Below are 20,356 nucleotides of genomic sequence, written 5' to 3'. Positions count from 1 at the left end.
GTAGAGAACGGAAACGCCCTCCGGGGACCAGAAGCTTCGACGGGGCATGCTACAGTGTGGGAGGCCTTGTTTACTTTTGCACTAACATGTCATCTCGGACGCATTTTTGGACCATGCCTATCATGTAACCCTGGTTTCTGCTTTTCTTGCTGGCGAACTCTCCCCCCACACCCTCACACACCCTCACAGGCATCCTTACCATTTAAGGTAGTTTTTAATAAAACACATTTCTGTCGTCGCCAAAGCAAACAAGCTTCACTCATTCCTCTTCCTCATCATCGGCGTCTCCGACCGAAGGGGATTTATCGCTCCGCTAGCAGAGAAGAATGTAACAAGTTACTCCTTGTGGCAAATCTGCTGTCCCATGTGAAAACCCAGCATGCAATGTCATAACAGTGTAGCCGTCAGCTGTGTGGGGTGACCTGCTGAAGACGGAGAAGGACACACTCCCGTAAGCCTCATCACGCACACGTGATGTCTACCCGGTTAGAGCTTGGCCCACATGAACCGTCAGATCATGTGTTAAGGAAATCACCCAGAAGCCCAGTTGGCAATAAAGCCATGAAGCAGATGGCACCCATTTGGAGATGAGGAGAGAAATCAGCGGGCGACCAGAATCCGAATGTTTTCAGCTGGAAGACCTTTGAACTTTGACCGGCCGGTCGCAAGCTTTAACATTAAAGCATTTCTTTTTTTTTTTAACGATACCTGAACGCGCCATAAAGCTACCGGGTCTTTACTAAAAACAACACTCTGCGGTTTTAGTAGTTGTTGCTGTTAGACTCGAGGTTTGCTACTTTCAGCATCAGTGAGGTGTTCAACAGTGGAGTCAAAGGAAGCGCAGAAACGTAACAAGCTAGTTAATCGGACGGCATGTTAACTAGGCTTCTACCACACTGAGCTAGGTTTTCATGCTAGTCATTTCATTTTGTTTTTCGTAGTTTTGGTCAAATTCTACCAGATTTGTAAAGTAACAGAAGCCAGCTGCCACAGGATATCACATAATATCTGCCTTTGATTGGAAATACTTCACTGGATCGGATTTGGACACATTTAATCAAAAAGCTGAACGTAATCAAATAAAATAGGTTGATTTGATGCTGTTGAGCTTCTACCTGCTTTCTGTTGTGAGCCTTTCTGGATCAGGAGATTTTGGAAATTGTCTTAATGGTAGTTTGATAGCGATAATATATATATATATATATATATATATATATATATATATATATATATATATATATATATATATATATATATATATATATATATATATATATATATATATATATATATATATATATATATATATATATATATATATATATATATATATATATATATATATATATATATATATATATATATATATATATATATATATATATATATATATATATATATATATATATATATATATATATATATATACATATATATATATATATATATATATATAGAGAGAGAGAAAGAGACATGTATATATATAAATCTGGATTGGCAGACTGGGGTGGTGGTCCCCCTGTTCAAAAAGGGGGACCGGAGGGTGTGCTCCAATTACAGGGGGTCACACTCTTAAACCTCCATGGCAAGGTCTATTCGGGGGTTCTGGAGAGGAGGGTCTGTCGGATAGTCGAACCTCGGATTCAGGAAGAGCAGTGTGGTTTTCATCCTGGTTGTGGAACACTGGACCAGCTCTACACCCTCAGCAGGTCCTGGAGGGTGCATGGGAGTTCGCCCAACCAGTCTACATGTGTTTTGTGGACTTGGAGAAGGCGTTCGACCGTGTCCCTCTGGGAACCCTGTGGGGAGTTCTCCTGGAGTATGGGGTACCGGGCCCTTTGATACGGGCTGTCAGGTCCCTGTATGACCGGTGTCAGAGTCTGGTCCACATTGCCGGCAGTAAGTCGGGCTCGTTTCCGGTGAGAGTTGGACTCCGCCAGGGCTGGTCAGGATGCCTCCTGGACGCCTCCCTGGTGAGGTGTTCCGGGCACGTCCCACCGGGAGGAGGCCCCGGGGAAGACCCAGGACACGCTGGAGGGACTATGTCTCTCGGCTGGTCTGGGAGACATGTTGTCAGTAGTTCATAGAATAAAAGAACAATGTTCACTTCACTCAAACATTTACCAATAGATTGTAAAATCATAGAAACCGATCATTTTAAGTGGTCTCCGGTTTTTGGTTTTTTAAAAAAAGCACAACTGGCTTCTACTTGACAAAAGTTATGATGCCAAACAGTTGAGATCGATCAGACGTTTTCTTCCTCCTAATTTAGTAAAAACTTAAGTGTTTCAGAAACACTTAACTAAGCTTACTGCTGGAAAACTACATCCTCAGTATGAGAGCTGGTGTTTTTCCTCTAAGAAACCCAGATTACAAGTGTGTCCACAATTCTGGTTTTACTAGCATGTTGTTGGGACTATGTACATGCAGCCAGATTTTTCTACAGCCATGTACAGTAAGTACATGTCTCCTTCGTCATTAAAGATAATTATGTTGGTATGAGGGGCTGGGAAACAAGTGGGAGGGATTCTCTCTCTTGTTTCGGAGGTGGAGCTTTTTAACTAGACCTGTCCATGTTTAGTGGTGTGTTGGAGCAGTAACACACACAGACTCTCGTGCACGCATGCAGTAAATCCTCCTGCCTCTCCTACGGATGTTTTTTGTTTTCCCCTGTAACTTTTTCACAGCCCAGCAGAGCCTTGGAGCAACAAACCCAGACTAATAACAGCCTTAATAAAGCGTCACGGCCCCGCCCCGCGTACAAAGCGAAGACACAAAAAGCCTTTGTATCAGACAAAACACAGGTGTTGGAACCTAAATAGTTTCCACACAAATGTTTTTCCCCCCCCCCTTTGGTTTTCCCTCCGAGAAAAACCAGGAAGCCGTGTGTTACAACGCTTGTGAAAATCAGGGAGAGGCTGGAGTTGAATACCACAGGGTTTCTCGCTCACGTTAACGCTGGGAGCCCCGCTGACGACTGGATAACAGCTGCCACCCTGTTCAGGCTGCTGCTCGGGATGTGCGCTGAACGCTGTGTGAGAGCAAACACGATGTCAGACTTAATAAAACGCAAACATCGTCATCTACAAAATCGCCGAGCGGCACTGGAACAGCTTGACTCAGCAATGTTCAGGCAGAGGGAAGGCTGAAAGGCTCAGCCCATACACTGATCTGTGCACAACGAATGAATTCATTGGCATTACTTTGTAAAGACGAAAGACATAGATCAACTTTCTATGAAACCTTTACATGTGAGAGTAAAACACAAGAATCTCTGTGTACAGAAATAAAAGATAAAACAACTGATGGAACCAAATTGGTAAAAAAAAAAAAAAAAGAAACAGTGTATAATAGGTATGTTCTAATCAGAGATTTGCAGATTATTTCCAATCTCTGTTTTCTATTGAGTTTTGACCTAATTTTTCTTATTGTCAATTAAAACTTAAAAAGTTAAAAACTTTTATGAAGTTTATGTAACAAATCTGACAATAGAGCAATTATTACTTTTAAGAAAATAATAAAACAGAATATTCTTTCAAGGTATGATGAAATATATTGATTCAGTAGAGTGCGGCAACATTACAAAGATATTTTTTCTTTGTTATTCGTTTCTATATATACAAATTGCCTGGTTTATGTCTAAAGATCTCTCTGTGTGGTTGATTGTTGCATATGGTATAGTCAACCATGTAACATTTTTTTTTCTTCATGCTACTCTTTCATTGAATTCTTCAATCTAAATCAAGCGTGCCATGTTTATTTCAAAGTGTAAATGACTAAAGTAAACAAATTAATTAACTAAGAAAGTATTACAGGAAAGATATTTACAGAAAGTCCTCCAGATATACTTGATCTTTCCCCAGCTTGAAGGTATGAAACAACTAAAAGTGCAACAACATGACACGGCAAAGTAGCAACACTTCCAGCAGACACAACTCTGGCTTTGTTTCAGCATCTTGAATCGGCAGCAAGCCCTTAAAGATACAGTATCTCAAATAGTTTTCAACACCTGCTGTGTTTTCTCTAACTGAGCTGATGATGAAAGAGAAATCACACCAAAGTGTTGCTGTTAGCTCGTTCTCTTAGCACTTCGGTGTGATACATTCACTGAGTGGAAAAAGATTGGATTTCTGAGTATCGGAGCAGTCAGCTACTATTCCAGCTGAAAGCAAAAGGAGAACAAAACGCCTCTGTGTTATTAATCCAACATGTCCAAGTTTGGTAAAACCTTACACCCCACACAGTTACACCTTTAGTATTTATGAGCGCAAATCAAAATGATGCATGTATGGAAATATTCTGCAGTGCAACGCAGGTCTGGATCAAACGTTATCCTGTCTGCACCGTTTTGCTATTTTTACGGCTTCCGTCTCTCTCGCATGCTAAACAGGCATAAACACCAGAGCATCAGGCGTTTAAAGAGTGAGCAGCCTCTGTTCTGCAAAATCATTAGCTGTTTGACACAAAGGTCAACAGATTGGCTGAAGATTACAGCGCTGCTTCTTTCTCTCCCTTAAAAGGGCCTGAAGGAATCCCGGCATATTCGTACTGACGACATCCTGCCCCGGCGTGACCTCCGCCCTCAGCTGTCTTTCACCACTGATCTATTCCAGGCAGAAAGGGGAGGCGTGGGCGTAAATAAAAAAAATAAAACAAAATTTAAAAAAAGTAAATAAAATTTTTGTATTTTGTTTTCCTTTCCTACTTTATCAGCTGTCACAGCACAATGCTTATCCCAGCTGATTTATCGAGCTACCCCCGGACAGACACCGACTGCTGCGCTTTATCTTAATTCAAACTGGACAGAAACACTGTCACTGGAAAGTTCCACTGGCAAGGCTGTTCATGTCGAGTTTGAATAAAAGGTGCCAGAGAGTTGTTAAAAACTTTAAAAATTGACCTCAGTTGGCTGGACTGCAGATGAGAGAAAATGCTACCAAAAATGTCATGTGCACTGCAAGAAACGCAAAGTCTTGCCAAGTGGTTTTGGACTGGTTTCTAGTGCAAATTTATTAGTACACTAAAAAACAGAGAAAACTGACTTACAACTAACTTTCCAGCAAGATATACGAGCTTGGTTTTAGTCAATAATTACTAAATATTGATGAAAAAGTACTAGTTCCTTTAGTAGATTGCATGGGAAAAATATCTTGTGATACGTTAAACTAATCCGTCAATGGAACTAGAACTTTTTCTACAATTTTAAGGAATTTTGTAAGCTGACTTTTTCTTATTTTAAGTGTATGAAGATGTTTGTGCTAAAAACTTGAACAAAACTACTTGGTGAGACTCTGTGTTTTGCAGTGTATGTCTTTATAAACACATACACATTCAAAGTCAGTTTCCTATCAGAAACATGTGAATTTGGCCAAACTACAAATAAATGAAACACTGCTTTTCTAATGGTAATAGCCATAAAGAGTTGAGCAAGAAGGTAAAACTTTATGAATTCCAGTTATGAATCTGTTAGTTTGTTCTATGAAATCAAGACAAATGGAAATAGTGGAGTTTTACTGGACAAAAAATTAGTGAATGAATGAATGATGGATGCATTTTGGTGATCGCACCTTGTTTTTGGATTTAAGTAATCTAAGAAACATCTGGTAATATCAATGTAAGCTGAAGTTCCTATAGCGTCGAGTGCCAGATTAATTATAAATTACTGACTTCACATAACCAGCTGAAGTCATAAAACTGCCTTAAATCTGTCAACGCATTCTAAAAGTCAAACCTGAAAAGCAACATTAGTCCACTGTCAATAGTACTGCAGCTGCGGAGGTGAATCAAACCCGACAGCTTGGTGCGAATCCAAAAACAGAACAGGCTGAGATAATCATTTTCTCTGCTTTAAACCATCAAAACAAATGGAAATAAAGCAACAACCTGACAAGCAGAAAGTCGCCACTTCAGTCACCGTTTATGAATAAATGCTATGCGATATCTGGGTTTTGTAGTCCAGTGGCATGTGTCAGTCCAGAAACATCACAGACTGATGTAAACACTGAGGAAAGTTTAAAAAGCCAGGTGTGTACGATATTAAGATTATTAACAGAGAAGTGAAACTTTGTGTCTGTATATGAAAAAGAGATGAGCTAAAATCTCATTGCATTCCTGTGATAATCATCTCATCTGTTCCATCCTATCAGTAACCATGACAAGTTAGCTCAATAGAGGCCAGATTTGAGCCGCTATTAGAAGAAAAGTAGGTTTGCAAAGTGAAAACTCGTTTTAGTCGTGTGACTAAAATAGAAACCAAAAGTAGGAAAACTAATAAAAATGGAGATAGCTAAAAACGTCATACATAAAATAACATAATTCCTTAGATAAGTGCTCTTCTGGTGAAATATTATTAGGTCTGACATCCGAACACTTCCCAGCCTCTGGCAATCAATCAGCCCAAGACTATGAATACATGGGAAAGACCAATAAAGAAGAAAATGTTAATGATTCAGAAAACATTTTCTTACAGTTTCACTCTCATAGCAGCAGCAGAAGAACTGAATCAAAAACATCTCACAGTTCGGTTCGCTTTTACTATGAAAACAATAATCAGTTTTTTCAACTTTTAAACAACAGACCCCAACAATTAGTTTACTTATTCTTCCCCTTAGCAAAAACAGCTGGCGAGTCTTTATAAGGCGCTGCCCTTAAGGTTTGTTTGCATTGGTCAGTTTGTTTACATCCTATGAATGCAGCCAATGTCTCAGATTTCCATTGTTCTGTCATTTACAGCATTGTTTCAAAATCATATGCCCATCCAGCCTCTCACTCCTGCATTAGTCATGTTTTTGTTGTGTCCATGTGCAACTTCAATAAAATAAAGATGTGAAAAATTATTGAACCAATGTCATCATTTCAACAAGTCAATAACGTCTCTTGTTCCAGTATTGACAGGATCGATTCTTGAGTGTTTGCCTTATTATAAGAACTTTAGGTAAAATATGCAATGAAAAAAACAAACATTTTTAATCCTTTGTATCAATGAAAGTACACTAGGTTTTGTTTTCACTAAGTAAATAACAAATCTACACTAAAATCCCAACTATTGAGAGCTACTTTTGCCCAATAAAGAACTAATTACACATCAGCATGATGGCATTTGGAAAATGCCACGTTTTAATTGATGAGTTTTATGTTTTTGTGACCTAAAACACTTTGAACTGCCTTGTTGCTGAAATGTGCAACACAAATAAACTTGACTGAATTATAAAACATAGCACATCAGGTAGCACTTTCTTTATTTCAAAGTATATTACCACATACAGTATTCTGAAAATATTTCTTATTTGTATAAGTAAAAGTATCCTTTCTATAGATGAGAACAAGGTACATGTGGGTCATTGAGGTTAGATATTTTTGCTTTCCATGGGAAGTCTTGAAAAGCTGCATTTTCTGGTTCTTTTGGAAAATAAATAAACATATATGTATATAGATACTTTCTCTTAGTTTTGAAAGTTTGAAAAACTACTTTCTAAACAACCTTGCAGCCCATGTTTCTATAGTAAAACATGACTAAATCAAATTCAAAAATGTTTTATATCTGAAGCAGAGTTTGCCGCATCTACAAAGAGAAAATCATCTCTATAAGCTACAGAGATGAGTCAAAATTTTATTCTATAATGAAATAAAATTATTCATCCTTCAAAAGAGTCTGATTTCTTTAGCCAAGAACATTCTGGAAACTTCATGTGTCATAACTAAACTGAATACGACTGCAGTTATATTTAGACAGACTATGGAGGTTAGCTGTGGCTGTGCACTGTGAAAAGCCCCCACTGCCTCCATGATCGGGGCAATTCCCTGCTAAAGAAGCCCAGTAACATCAGCATCAGCTGCCGGGACAAATTGAGTTGGGAGGACAACGGGATGACAGCCAAGCCTTGACCCCCCAGCCATCTACAATTCAGAGAAGGCAATGAGACAGCGGTGAGTAATCTCAGACAAGACTGACTGACACGCTATAACTGGACCCTAATTCATTTGGAAAGCATTTGTGATGTCAAATCAATTTGGATTTTCAGTTCTGGATTGTGTTCTTTAAAGGTGGCTGATGATAACTTATGGTCTGATCTAAGAAGTTGTTTTAGACGCATAAACTGTTGACATTGGCAACGATTCAATGAACTCCAGGGTCAGCTGCTCTCAATGCCTGGCCACTGAACATCAGAAGCATGAAATTCACTTATAAAGACGCCAACCGAAAGAGCAAAAACAGAACAAGGACTGGAAAGACTGCAGACACACACAACCTCAGTTCAGCAGAGAGGCATACGCTGGTTGATATTGTCCCAGGTGGTTGTTGTGTGGGAGCTAGAAAGTAACTGTTAACTGAAACAAAGCTTGCTGGGGTTTTAATGTGACAAATAGAAATCAAAAAGGTTTGACAGGATTTCATATCCAGCACGATCCTACGCAGGAGCAAGTTTTGCTGCAACAACAAATCATTTGATTTCTTTACCAGATTTGTGCATTATAGAAACTGAAGCTTTTGCAGAACAGGTCGTGAACAGTAACACCTGTGAGTCAACATCTTTGAATCCAAAAAGTTGGATTTATATTTAGATCCCAGACTGGATCATTCTAACACACAAATGTGTTTTTGACAATCTTTTCTGTCAAAGTGCTGGGTGTATGTTTGGGGAATCTTTGCCCAAGTATCACGCACTTCACAGCCTCTTGCAAAGTTTGCCCAGTAGTTAGAAGATGGTGCTTACAGTCACTATGTTTCCCTGCAAGGGTATGTTCAGATGTTTTGTGTTGGAATATACAATAGTACTCATAGTATTTTGCATTAGGCCTAAAATTTGGTTAAGTTTGACTAAGATACTTTATTCCTGGCTCAAATGGGGGAACTGCATGATTAGTAGTTCTTCCACCTTAGCTGCAGATCTCTGTCGCTCCTCTGATTAATGAGCTCATCGCTCAGCCTGTCAGAGTACGGTCAGTAGACGGCCATGTTCTGGTAGGATTGCACTTAACCCACACTCTGCATTTTGGGATAATTAATTAACCAGGACTGCACTGACGGTTTAAAGTTTGGGGTACAAGCAGTGAACTACACAGTTCATTATTCGAGGATTTTTCTGTTCAATGTACCTTCAAGTTCTTGGCGCAGATTTGCTAAATTGTGGATTTTGTTTCTAGATCATATCTAAAATGTTCAAAGGAAAATGCAGCAGAAAAATCAAGGCACAATTCTACTTTACTTACTATTTGCTAATATGGACAAAGCACCCAATCAAGAACATTTTCTTTTCCTTGCCGCTAATTGGATGTACCCCCCAAAGGAATAGATCAGGAAGACTACAGATGTTAGCTTCCACAGTAGTGCTAAGACGGTTTCAACTGAGTGCATTCATAAATATTAAGACCTATTTGTTGTTTTAATAGGCAGTTATAAGCAGTTTTAGAGGGGTTCTCAACTATTTGCAGATTTTAGACCACTCAACTAACCTCAACAAAGACCAGGGATCCACTGTACTGCTTAACCATTCCAACCTTTCACTAAAGTGTTATCCCTGACCTGTCAGTTGTGTTGCTTGGTCTTCATGGCGCTGCTTCTAGACAATAAACCTCTGAGAATTTCGCCGAGCAACTGCAAATGATATCAATACCTTTTCTGAGTGATACAAAGTCACACTGGATTTTCTAGATTTATACTTGTAAGACAATTTGAAAGTGAGGTGTTTTTTTTTCCCTTTTGCTTCCACTTGTGATACTTTGTGTTGATTTATCATATAAAATCCCAACAAAATACATCTAAGGCATGGTTGTACTGCAACAAAGTTTGTGAAATTTTTTTTAAAGGCGTATGGATACTTCCACAGGATGATGTAGTTACCCTCTCTTTGATACAAATGTGAGTTGGAAAGCCTTTTTACCAGCAGCATGGGACAAAGTTTACTGCTAGGAGTTGAAAGAAAGCATAATAAATACCATTTATCATTTTACTATGAAAACACGCAGCCCACACACTCAGTGTCATCAGACAAGGAAAGACCGGAGAGGTAGGAAAATCTTTCTTGCCACGGTTCTGCCGTGGGATTTAATGCTAAACATACAAACACAAATATGCCAGTCTGCAACAAAGCATACACTCACAGCACTAGCAGGCACACACACACATGCCCACACACACCTATCAGATGCAGCGAGAGGGACTTGTTAATTACATAGTCAAATTAGCTCTTTGCATGGTAGCATGTAGAAGATAGCAAGAAGCAACTTTCTAACAATCAGCAGAGGTTTTACATGATATCAGCTCGGAGTTGTAAGCAGCGGACAGTTGAGTCACCCGAAAGTTTAAATATTAAGCAGTTAGATAAAACTTTTTGTGTTATCGCACCTCAGTTTTTAGATTGAGAGAAAGTTTTTCTCAAACGTTCGAAAATAAGCATGACAACGTGTCAGGCGTAAATGTGGGCCTAAACAAATGAGAGTGGCTCAACTTCATTTGATTTGAAGACTGACTGCAGTACAGGCGTAATTTGTAGTGCCATGCAAAAGTATTTATAACCCTTAATATTTTGCACATTGCATTACGTAGAACCAAAGAGTTCAATGAATTTTGTTGGAATTGTATGTAATAAACCAACATCAAGTGGTGATATTAAGATATGCCTTTCCCCCCCAATAAGAGTTATCAATGCTTCTGTTGCAAGAGCAAAACAGCATTCTCAAAGGTCCATGTTAACCCTGAGTTACCATAGCTCAAATGACAAAGTCTTTGGACATAGAAGCTACTATACTAGACATAAAAATGTCTTTTGAAATAAAACCGAATTTGCCACAAAGTGTGTGAAGAGGAACAGTGTTTTGTCAAAGTTGTTCTACTCAAAAGCTTCAATCTCCCTGATGAAACCAATCATGATGGGAGTCAAGTAAACCTGAAAGTACAATCCACACTGTGAACCGTAGAGGAGAGGGTTTTCTTCAGCACGAACCAGGAAGCTGGTCGGAGTTGATTTGAAGATGGGTGAAGCTGAATAAAGGGCAGTCTTGGAAGAAAATTTGTCTAAGACTCAAAACTGAGGCAAACGTTCAGCTTCTGGCAGGATCACAACTGTTAACCAAATCTGCAACAGAAGACCCATTCATCTGTCCATTGTCCATACCGCTCATCCATGTGTGGTCATTGGGCGAGACCCAGGAATAGTTTATATGAACATGCCAGAGTGGCCTGGTCCAGAGCTAAACTCAACTTAGAACCCGTTGCCACGGATTGCAAACTGCTGCCCACGGATGCTGTTTAAATTGAAAATCACGTTCAATTTCCCTACCCGCAATTCAGCACTGCTTCAAATTGGCCTCATCCAGTAAAATCCTAGTAGAACATTTTGACGTTTGTTGAGATGTGACAAAATGTGGAAAAGTTGCCTTTTGCAAGTCAAAGCAGCCATTCTGTCAGCGTCAACCCAGACACGCTGATAACACGGCCTTGAAAACCCATTATCTTGCACATTTACGTGGCACAAATGAACACCGACAAATGTTATTGCTTGACAACAGACACATACAAATGAAACATGCTCTGAACAGAAAGGGGAGATGAAACATGGCAGATATGAGGCCACTCTCCAACTGGCTGTGTCATCTGTGTGTCTTAATAAGGAGAGGTGGACCACTGCGGCGCACAGACACCCTCAAGAAAGGAAACACGGAGGAACATGGAACATAAACACCTGCCACAGGAGCAGCTCCTGCTTCTCATTATCCCCTAGTAGCAAAAAGAGAAACTTTGACATGACAAATCCCATTGGTCGAGTCACACTGGCCAGCATTTTGCAGACAGTAAGCTACAAAGTCACAAGTAACATCTTTTAAAAGCAGGATGGGAAGGAGAAAAACTGGGCCAGTCCTTGAAAGAAGCTCTCTCTTCTTTTAAATATTTGAATACGCAGCACGGGCGAAAAATGACCTTGGGCGAAAGAGAAAGTGAAGAACCGCTGACATTCGAGGGAAAGATAGGCAACTATAGGCTCTAAAATAAAAAGTGACGCTTGCCTCATCGCAAAAAAAGAAAAGACGAGCCATGTGTGGCGGTAGATTTCCACTAATTCATCTTCAAAACTCCTGCTTTACTTTCTAGTATTTTTTGTTGTTTTATTTGCTGGAAGTGCATGAGGATCTCCATAAAAAGGAAACTATGTAAAGTAATTCAGTGAATCGACACCCACCAGCTAACTTTGGTATAAAACGGGATTAAAAACTGAAGAGGAAAAGCAAAAAACTCCGCCTGCGGGGGACTTAATGAATTTCCCTGTTGCTCAGCAGCACCTGTTAATGTCTTTGCTGCGTCTGGATAGATGACAACCATCAACGGCACTCAGACTTCAGCCAAGCTCCCCCCCAAACCCTCCCTCAACACCGAGGTCAGAGGTCAGCACACTGAGCCGGCCGTTACGTTTGCACTTCAAAGCGAAGTACTCCCGCAAATCCACTGGACTTCGGGCAATGAAACGCGCGAGAGTGGAAGAGTGACAGCAAGCATGTGTGACGATCAATAAAACACTCAGCAGCAAAGAGATGCAGCATGCGTGACTGCTGCTTTGTTCCACACTCACACACAAATGTTTCTCACACACACATTAGTGTGAGAAAGGTGTGTTTGCGGTCGCATGTTTGCACCTGTGTGGAGTCAGAAACACCAAAAATAGACAGATGAATTTGACCCCGCGCCTCCCCAGAACGACAACAAATGCTAAGACATCCTTTCCATCTTTTACATGGCTTCATGCTCTAGCTGCCATCACTCTGATAGAAGTGTCGAAGGCTCCCACCTTTGTATTTCTCTCTGACATTTTCATAAGCTTGAATGAAGTCCTGCTCCTCAGCGTTGGGAGGCAGGTAGGCAGGTTCGTACATAGCCATCGAGCCGTTAAAACCTCCGCCTTCTTCTTCTTCTCCTCCTCCTCTATCTTTCCTCTAGGTTGTGTTGTTTTTTTTGTTTTTTTTTTGGAATGGAGTGTGAGACAGCCTGTGCTGTCCTTTTGCCTGCTCTCTCAGCTGTGTGAAACCTCCACAGTTCCCAACTTCACTCAGCAGCCCAACGCCACTCCCCCCCTAAACGCAACGCCTCACTATGGCCCCACCCTTCATCTCCTCTACACCCTCCCGCTGCCTGAGTCAGAAGTACGAATAGAAATGGGAAGACCCACCTTTTAAAGATACACACGCAGGCGGCTCACTCACACACACACACGGGGTTCTGCTGGTACAGCACCAACACAGCAGCAGAGGAAATGAGACAGCAGCAGAACGCCGTCCAATAACTCTCCAGCTCTGTTAGTCTGGGAGTAAGTTTAGATTAGATTAGACATGAGATCCAAAGTCTGGAATTTATTTGAAAACTATATAAAAATGAGAATAATAACATTATTAACTACAACCAGAATAAAAAAAAAAAATGGGCTTAATGTCTTTTCACCCCAACATTTTGTAATTTTTTCAGTTGTAGTTCATTTCGTAGCTAATTTTCACAGATGCTTTTTGATAGGTTTCAAAGAGTTTCTAATCATAGCAATTGATTGTTTCTGATTTTAAATGCAGCTGACACTACTATACAAAACAGACGTCAATCTAGTTTACATTAGCCAGATTTCTGACAAATGCAGTGGTTCCCAAAGATTTTCTGGGCCCCCCTATGGATTACAATAAAATACCCCCAAAAACAAAAAAACAAAAAAAACAACAACTGGGCGCACACATCGTTCAACCAGACATAAACCTATACCCATATTGTGTTTTCAAACTCCACTGAAGTTTATTTCACACTTCAGGTTGCAACAAAACAAACTACCAACCATCTTTACAGTGAAACACTTTTGTTTAACTGTTTTTTAATTTTTTTAATTTTATTCATCCACACTGCTTCACGCGCCCCCCCTGCAACGGTACTGCGCCCCATCATTGGGAACCACTGCACAAATGAAACATTTCTGTCATTGTTGCTTTGTTCTGCTGACTGGAGAAACTGCACAAACCATTCAAAGGTGGTGGATGCCTCTTCAGTACTTCTGTAACAGAGAGATGTTAGCTGGCCGGACGAACAACCTTTCTTAGCTGAACCCTTTATCGAAACAAAACAGTTCAAGAACTACTTCCTTTGTCACTTCAAAATAAGAGTCTTAAACATGGATTTGTGTTGTTAGGCTGAACACACAAACAAAATAAGATGCTGAGGTGAAGTGTGCAAACTGTCCCCAAACAGCCACAGTAGATTTCTACTAATTTGGGCCCCTTGATCCACAAAGCTGATTCACGATCCATTTAAAGCCTGTAAGCTCTAAAGCAATACAAAACAAAACGAGTTATTATACATTTTATACTCACTATTAAAGTAAAGAATTTAAGGAATTTCTGCATCCTGTTTTCTAACATTCAGATCAGCTAGTGCCCCGCTAATGTATTATGGTAACTCCATTTAGATTAGCAGAGTTAGAAAATGTTTTGGTCACATTTTCTAACTCTGCTAGATCATCAGTCTAGATTTCAGGTCTACCCAGAAAAAAAAATAAAGAACACCTTTACTATACATATTAACAATTGCAATACATTCTTTTAAAAACATATTTATAAAATGATTTTTTTCCACCAAATACTGGTGGTTATGGCAATGGACCCAAATAATAAAATGTAGCAATATGTAAAACATTATTTAGGTAAAGGTAGGTCCAAAAGAGCTACAAAATACACTTTAGAGTTATCTAGTAAAACGTTTTCTAAATACTAGAAAAATGTTGTTTAAGAACCAGAAGATTTGAGTTCTAGATGCTAAAGTAACTTATAAGAGTGATTCTATTTAATTTCAGGCCTCAGGTGTCGGAGAACATCCTTCCTGCCTGTGCAGCAGTAAAGTTCTCCAGCTGGGTTCCTGCCTTCATCATCTTCTGAAAAGAAAATGTGATGCCTGGTTCACCATTAATACGTTCATAGTCACATTCAGAGCAGATACGGGCCTTGACACCCTCCACAGAGATCAAAGTTTGGGGCAACTACTGAATATTTAGTACAGGGTTCAACCTGTCAAGTCAGTAAAAGAAGACAAACAAAGTCACAGTTGAAAAAACCCCCCCAAAAAACAAAAAAAAACAAACACCTTAGCTCCAAACAAGATGTAAAATTAGTACCAGAAGCATTACATGTGGCTAATAACATGATGACTGCAAACAGAAAATCGTCTGAGCTAACAGAGATATCCAGTGATGTCTTGTTAGGGGATTTTCTTGATGTTCTTGGCACAACAGAAGAGATCTGATGTAGGAAAAGTAAAGTCTCTGCAAAGCTTCACTCTCAGTCATTTCTTTGGCCAAGGCCAAAATGACATCAGTCAGGAGACCTTCCTGACAGGAAACACGATAATGACTCTCTAAACTCCCTGTTAGCGCTGCAGCAGGAGCGTGAGCGCCTCTGTATATTCAAGCTGGATCCAAAGGGGAAGTTCTCCACCGCATACACAGGGGTTTGTCATTTTCCGCAGCATTTTTAGACTTTGCAGACCTTCACCATTTTGTTCATATTACAGAATTAAAGGGTTTGCGTTTCCAGACTGTACTTACCGTTTAAATTTGTTTTCTGCTACAGTTTCAAAACCACAAACTCCATATTGTACAGTTCATCTGAACCGAAAACCTTATAATCATTTCTCACAGGAAAGTGTTAGTGGCCACAATGTATACTTGTTGGCCACACGACTATGGTCAGTTGACTGGAAGGATGCCCGGAAACATTTCTCTAGCAAGAACGGCAGATTTAATTGTTGGGGAAATACTTAAAATGAGCAAAAACACAGACAGTTATTAATACATTACATAAATAATCTACAGCAGAGTATCATTTAGTATGGGGTACCCTGTAAAAATATAAGAACAAAACCCAGTCATGGTGTGCAAACGAAAGTACCACCTCTTATTACTCTTATTACAGGCAACACCATTTCGGAACTGAACTTGGAAAACCATGCTGTAAAGCAGCAGACTGCAGGCTAGCTACCTGAGCCAAAAGCTGAACTAAATAGCTAATTAACGAGCTTGATAAACTGCCAAATAAGGATGCAGTGACATGAAAATTTGGTCTGATATCGACATCAGATCTTAATATTGCTCATCTGCCTGATATTTTATATATTTTACTACCGTTTTACCTTTAGGGGATGAAAATTATCAGAAACAGACGGCAATAAGATAAAAATAAATATTGGTTGTTCATTTCGGCTCAGTTTTATTCATTGAATGGATACCGATAAAATTAAAAAATACTGATACTGATATTAGTCCTGATATATCATAAGTCCCTAACTCCTAGTGTTACTTTAAAATGTATCATGTATTCAACATTAAGCAACTTTAATTGAAATACACTCCTGAGTAAAAACAAAAAAAAAAAACAAAACAAGAAAAATGACATAAATACACTTTAACATAAAAAGGAATATTCACTGCCTTTCTGTGTTAAATAAAGCATCTGTCACACGTCTTACATTTTTGTTTCGCATCTCTATGTCGGTACCATGACACTGCAAAACTGTGGTATTTTGAACAGAGGTTATCGTAGCATAAAGGAAGCCAAAGGGAAAGTTACCATGTTCACTCTGTGACATCAAGATAGCAGCTGTTCTAAATAGTGAGAGTCAACTGCACGGAGTAAACCTTTAACACATCACATGCTGTAAACACTCCCTGGCACAGGCTCCTACAAGATCACTTTCAATTTGAAGACACTTAACAGTTTTACAAGCCTTATTAAGCCAGCTTCCTGTGACCTCACCTGGAGCCAGCCCGAAGCTGAGGCTGGGTAGTTTAGCTAAACCGAAACTCCCTACGATGTGTGAATCTGGCTGAGAATTTAAAGTTCTGTGAAGTTGCAAAGAAGAGGAAGAGTGTTTTGCTTTCCACATCTCTCTTTCGACAATACTCAACAGGTGCAGGCAGGGCTGCTGGTGGCACATGTGTACATTCTTTAAGGTACACACCCAAGCTTTGTCATTTAAAGATCCGACACCGAGTTTGCGTCTCCCACTGCAGCATACAGTCTTAATGTGCTAACTCAAGTCAGACAAGTATTTAATGACGGCATTCCAGCCGCATTTGCAAATGTCACTTAGAGAGGACCTTTGGAAGGAGCTGAAAACAACAAAACCAGGACACATTTCTGGGTAAACAGCTACTTAAGATTCAAAATAGCTTATGTTTATCAGAGAGGATTTATAAAACTTCTAAAAATGCATAGCAGACTGCATTAAATGTTTCTCAATATGGACAGCTGCATTTTAAAAAGATTTCTTTCTTTTCAAGTTTTTGCCATTTGTTGGTACAACAGAGTTTGTTTTAATGTGCAATGTGTTTTTATATATTTTACCTCCCGAGTACCTTTATGTTAAACAAATTTTCAACATGGAGATTATTCACCGACTCTGGTCAGACAGCCCCCACGGGTTCCCAGTAAACTCTGATCCCGTTTTCTCTGTTGTTTCCTTCAGCCATGTCTCCTTTCGTTAGGTAATCTACTTGACTAGACTCACGAAACAAGAACAGCTACAGTGTTAAGATTATTTCACACTATTTGGTGAGACAGCAAGCTAAAAGTCTTTACAAATGTGAAAATATCCAGGGAGAGGGATTATCAAAGTATGTTTCTCCAGAACAGAGCGTGAAAACACAGAAATACGGAGATCTTTTGTGCCGACCGACTGATAGTTCGAATGTCCTGCTCTATCTCAGCTTACCCTCAGGAGCCTTTTGATAAATTAAATCTTAATGCAGTTTTGATGTTCTTCAAACACATTACATAAGTTATATGGGTGATTGAAAACCCTGAGAACATTCACTGAACATCCAGCTGATAGATTACATTTTTTTAAACAACTTAAAGTATCTAAAAACCACAATTGTACAAAATGTGAAAAGTATTCAGAGTGATCTCCTATAACCAAGCCGTGATCTATCCTCTGACTTTTCTCAACACCCCTGCTGTCACATCTATAAAAAGTGTTTGAATGGTGCAATCGGTGGTAATATTTTCCCATGGACAGCCAAAGAAGGCGTGGAAGACCACAGCGAACACAGGCCTGGCTCCCTCTTCTGGATAACCCAAACAAAACCTGCTGCTGATCCCTCAATTCGTCCAGATCCACCAAACTGTGCAGTGTCTCATTTCCAGAAGGCAAACCTTACAAGTTTCAGCATTCCATCTTCCAATTCCTCTCTTTCTTTCTTTTCTTTTTTTTTTTAATAAAGAAAGCTACAAAAGGACAAGTCTGTTAAACTGAAGCAAAAAAGCAGTTCAGTCTGAAAGGCTTTCCCAAAACGACATGCAACCCATTGTCTGCTGAAATACAGCAGAGCTCAGTCAGAGAGAGGAGACAAGCAGCTCACTGTGCAGTAAGTGCTATTTGAGAACAGGATGGAAAATGTGACATATTTTCCAGACGCAGTGATGGTTTTTCAGAATGAATACTGCAGGCTGACCTGCCTCTTCTAGCGTGAATCGCCACCTGCTGGACAAACATGTAAACTGCTACTTGAGAAAAGTCCATAAGCCAAATCGCCTGGTATCAGCAGAAAGATAGATTTTTGTTCTATTTTTAATAGTATGCTTTATTATGAAGGCTGCTTGTAGTGATGATTTGAAAAAGCATTGATTCCCCTTTCTTCAAGATATAGCAAGCTTCAATTTGTTTTATTTAGATTTTATGTGATAAGTGAACAAAGTAGTACATAATTATTTGGATTATTCTACATGGCTTTCAAATGGTATTTTGTATTCATCCTCCTTTTAAATTGATTTGAATAAAATCCAGTGTACCCAAATGCCTCAAGGCCCACTGTAGCTTTTTTATCCAAATTACATCAATAAGTCCCTCCAGTTATTCGGAAATCCGCAAAATTCACACAAAATCAGCAAATCCACACAGTAAAATCTGATTTTACTGCAGATTTTTTCTCACAATTGGTCAAAAACATTGGGTTTAAGTGACTGCTGCCTCAGCGATACTTGATGTGAAGTTAAGTTATAGTCTGTGATTGATATGGCGATTAAAAGAGAGTCACATTTAACATCATATATTAGCACAAATATCGTAAAAATTCCTTACAAATATTTCTAAATTGTCAACCCAAAACTGTAACTGTGATTGCGAAAATAAAACACAAAAAACCATCCCTGGATGGACTGATCAGTGTGAAAAGATGTTTAATATCATTTCAATTTTATAAATTTTATCATTTTATCAATAGATTCTGGCACAACCGGCCCTTTACGAACATTCAGATTTTTGATATGGTCCAAAAGGAAAATTAGTTTGATGCTCCTGCCTTAAGGAGAAACTTAGTGGACCAGCTGTTCTGTGAAGGCCTCAGAGGTTTGGAAGAGAAATTAAAGGCAGAGTTAGGTTAGAAAACAGTATCCCAAGCTTTGAACACCTCAAAATAAATGACTTGATAGAAAAGCTTTATTGTCTTTACGAAAGAGTGGCAAAAAAACAACAACAATCTATCGTTGAAAGAAAGTCATGAGAAGTTCCATTTGCAGTTTCACAGGAGCAATGTGGAGGATGCAGCAAAAGCAAAAACAGGAGAAGAAGAAGGTTCTTTGCCAGTCAGATGAGGCAAAAATGTAACATTTTAAGCTTCACAAAGTGGCAGACACTCCGAACATCGAACAGGAGTGTTTCTTGAACGAGGAGCTGATGGGAATATGCAGCTAACACACCACCCTGGATAAAAAACGATTAGAAAACAACCAAAAAACTTGATGCTGGGTTGGAAGTTCAACTTTCAGCAGAGCAAAACCTCTAAACAGAAACCTGGAGCTACAATCGAATGGTTTAGATCGGATGATTCGTCTGTTACAGCGTCCCAGTCAAAGTACCCGCCTCGAACTGGGACATTTCGGGAGTCGAGAGTTGAGAACTGATGTTTACAGACACTCTCTGTCCAAACTGACAGAGGGCTGAAAGTTTCTGCCTCTCGATGTGAAGAGTGTGGAAGCATTGCCTCGGAGGCGCTCAAGACAAATACACAGCACACTTTCCTGAGTCTTACGCATAAAACACAGACATTCCACTTCACAGTCACAACGAATAAAAAGTGAGTAAAGGCTCGCGTCCTCCTTCCTTCCCATCACACCGTAGAATGACAACACAACGTGTCGCGGGTGAGTTTTATAGTCCGCTGCCTAACGTGCGGCAGCCTGCGACATCATACCGCTGAAATATTCAGGGCTCTGTTCATAAACGTGATTCATGCCCGCATACAGCAGGTGTGTGTGAGTGAGCGAGCGTCTGTGTGCGGCTTTCTCTCAGGATCAGATCATAGCCTGTTGGTCATGAATTATTGAGCAGCGCTCTGTGGAGATGTCT

The 20,356-nt window shown here is 39.6% G+C and overlaps 1 protein-coding gene across 5 annotated transcripts in view; it reads right to left on the bottom strand.

Moving 5' to 3' along the window:
* LOC122831770 (plectin-like) overlaps positions 1 to 20,356 on the bottom strand; it is a 145,826-nt gene that overhangs the window by 108,896 nt on the left and 16,574 nt on the right. The window contains exon 1 of one of the 5 annotated variants that reach the window (XM_044118210.1): positions 12,780 to 13,004. The exons of the other annotated variants lie outside the window; for them this stretch is intronic. Within the exon in view, the coding sequence (XP_043974145.1) occupies positions 12,780 to 12,870 (91 nt within the window). The 5' untranslated portion in view covers positions 12,871 to 13,004. Of the gene's footprint in view, positions 1 to 12,779; positions 13,005 to 20,356 lie in introns of those variants that run through there. 5 annotated transcript variants of the gene reach the window in all.

This window comes from Gambusia affinis, linkage group LG05 (assembly GCF_019740435.1).
Source record: "Gambusia affinis linkage group LG05, SWU_Gaff_1.0, whole genome shotgun sequence".
NCBI classification, from domain to species: Eukaryota; Metazoa; Chordata; class Actinopteri; order Cyprinodontiformes; family Poeciliidae; genus Gambusia; species Gambusia affinis.
Note: the sequence above shows the minus strand (reverse complement) of the source record. Positions and strands in the feature narration are given on the sequence as shown.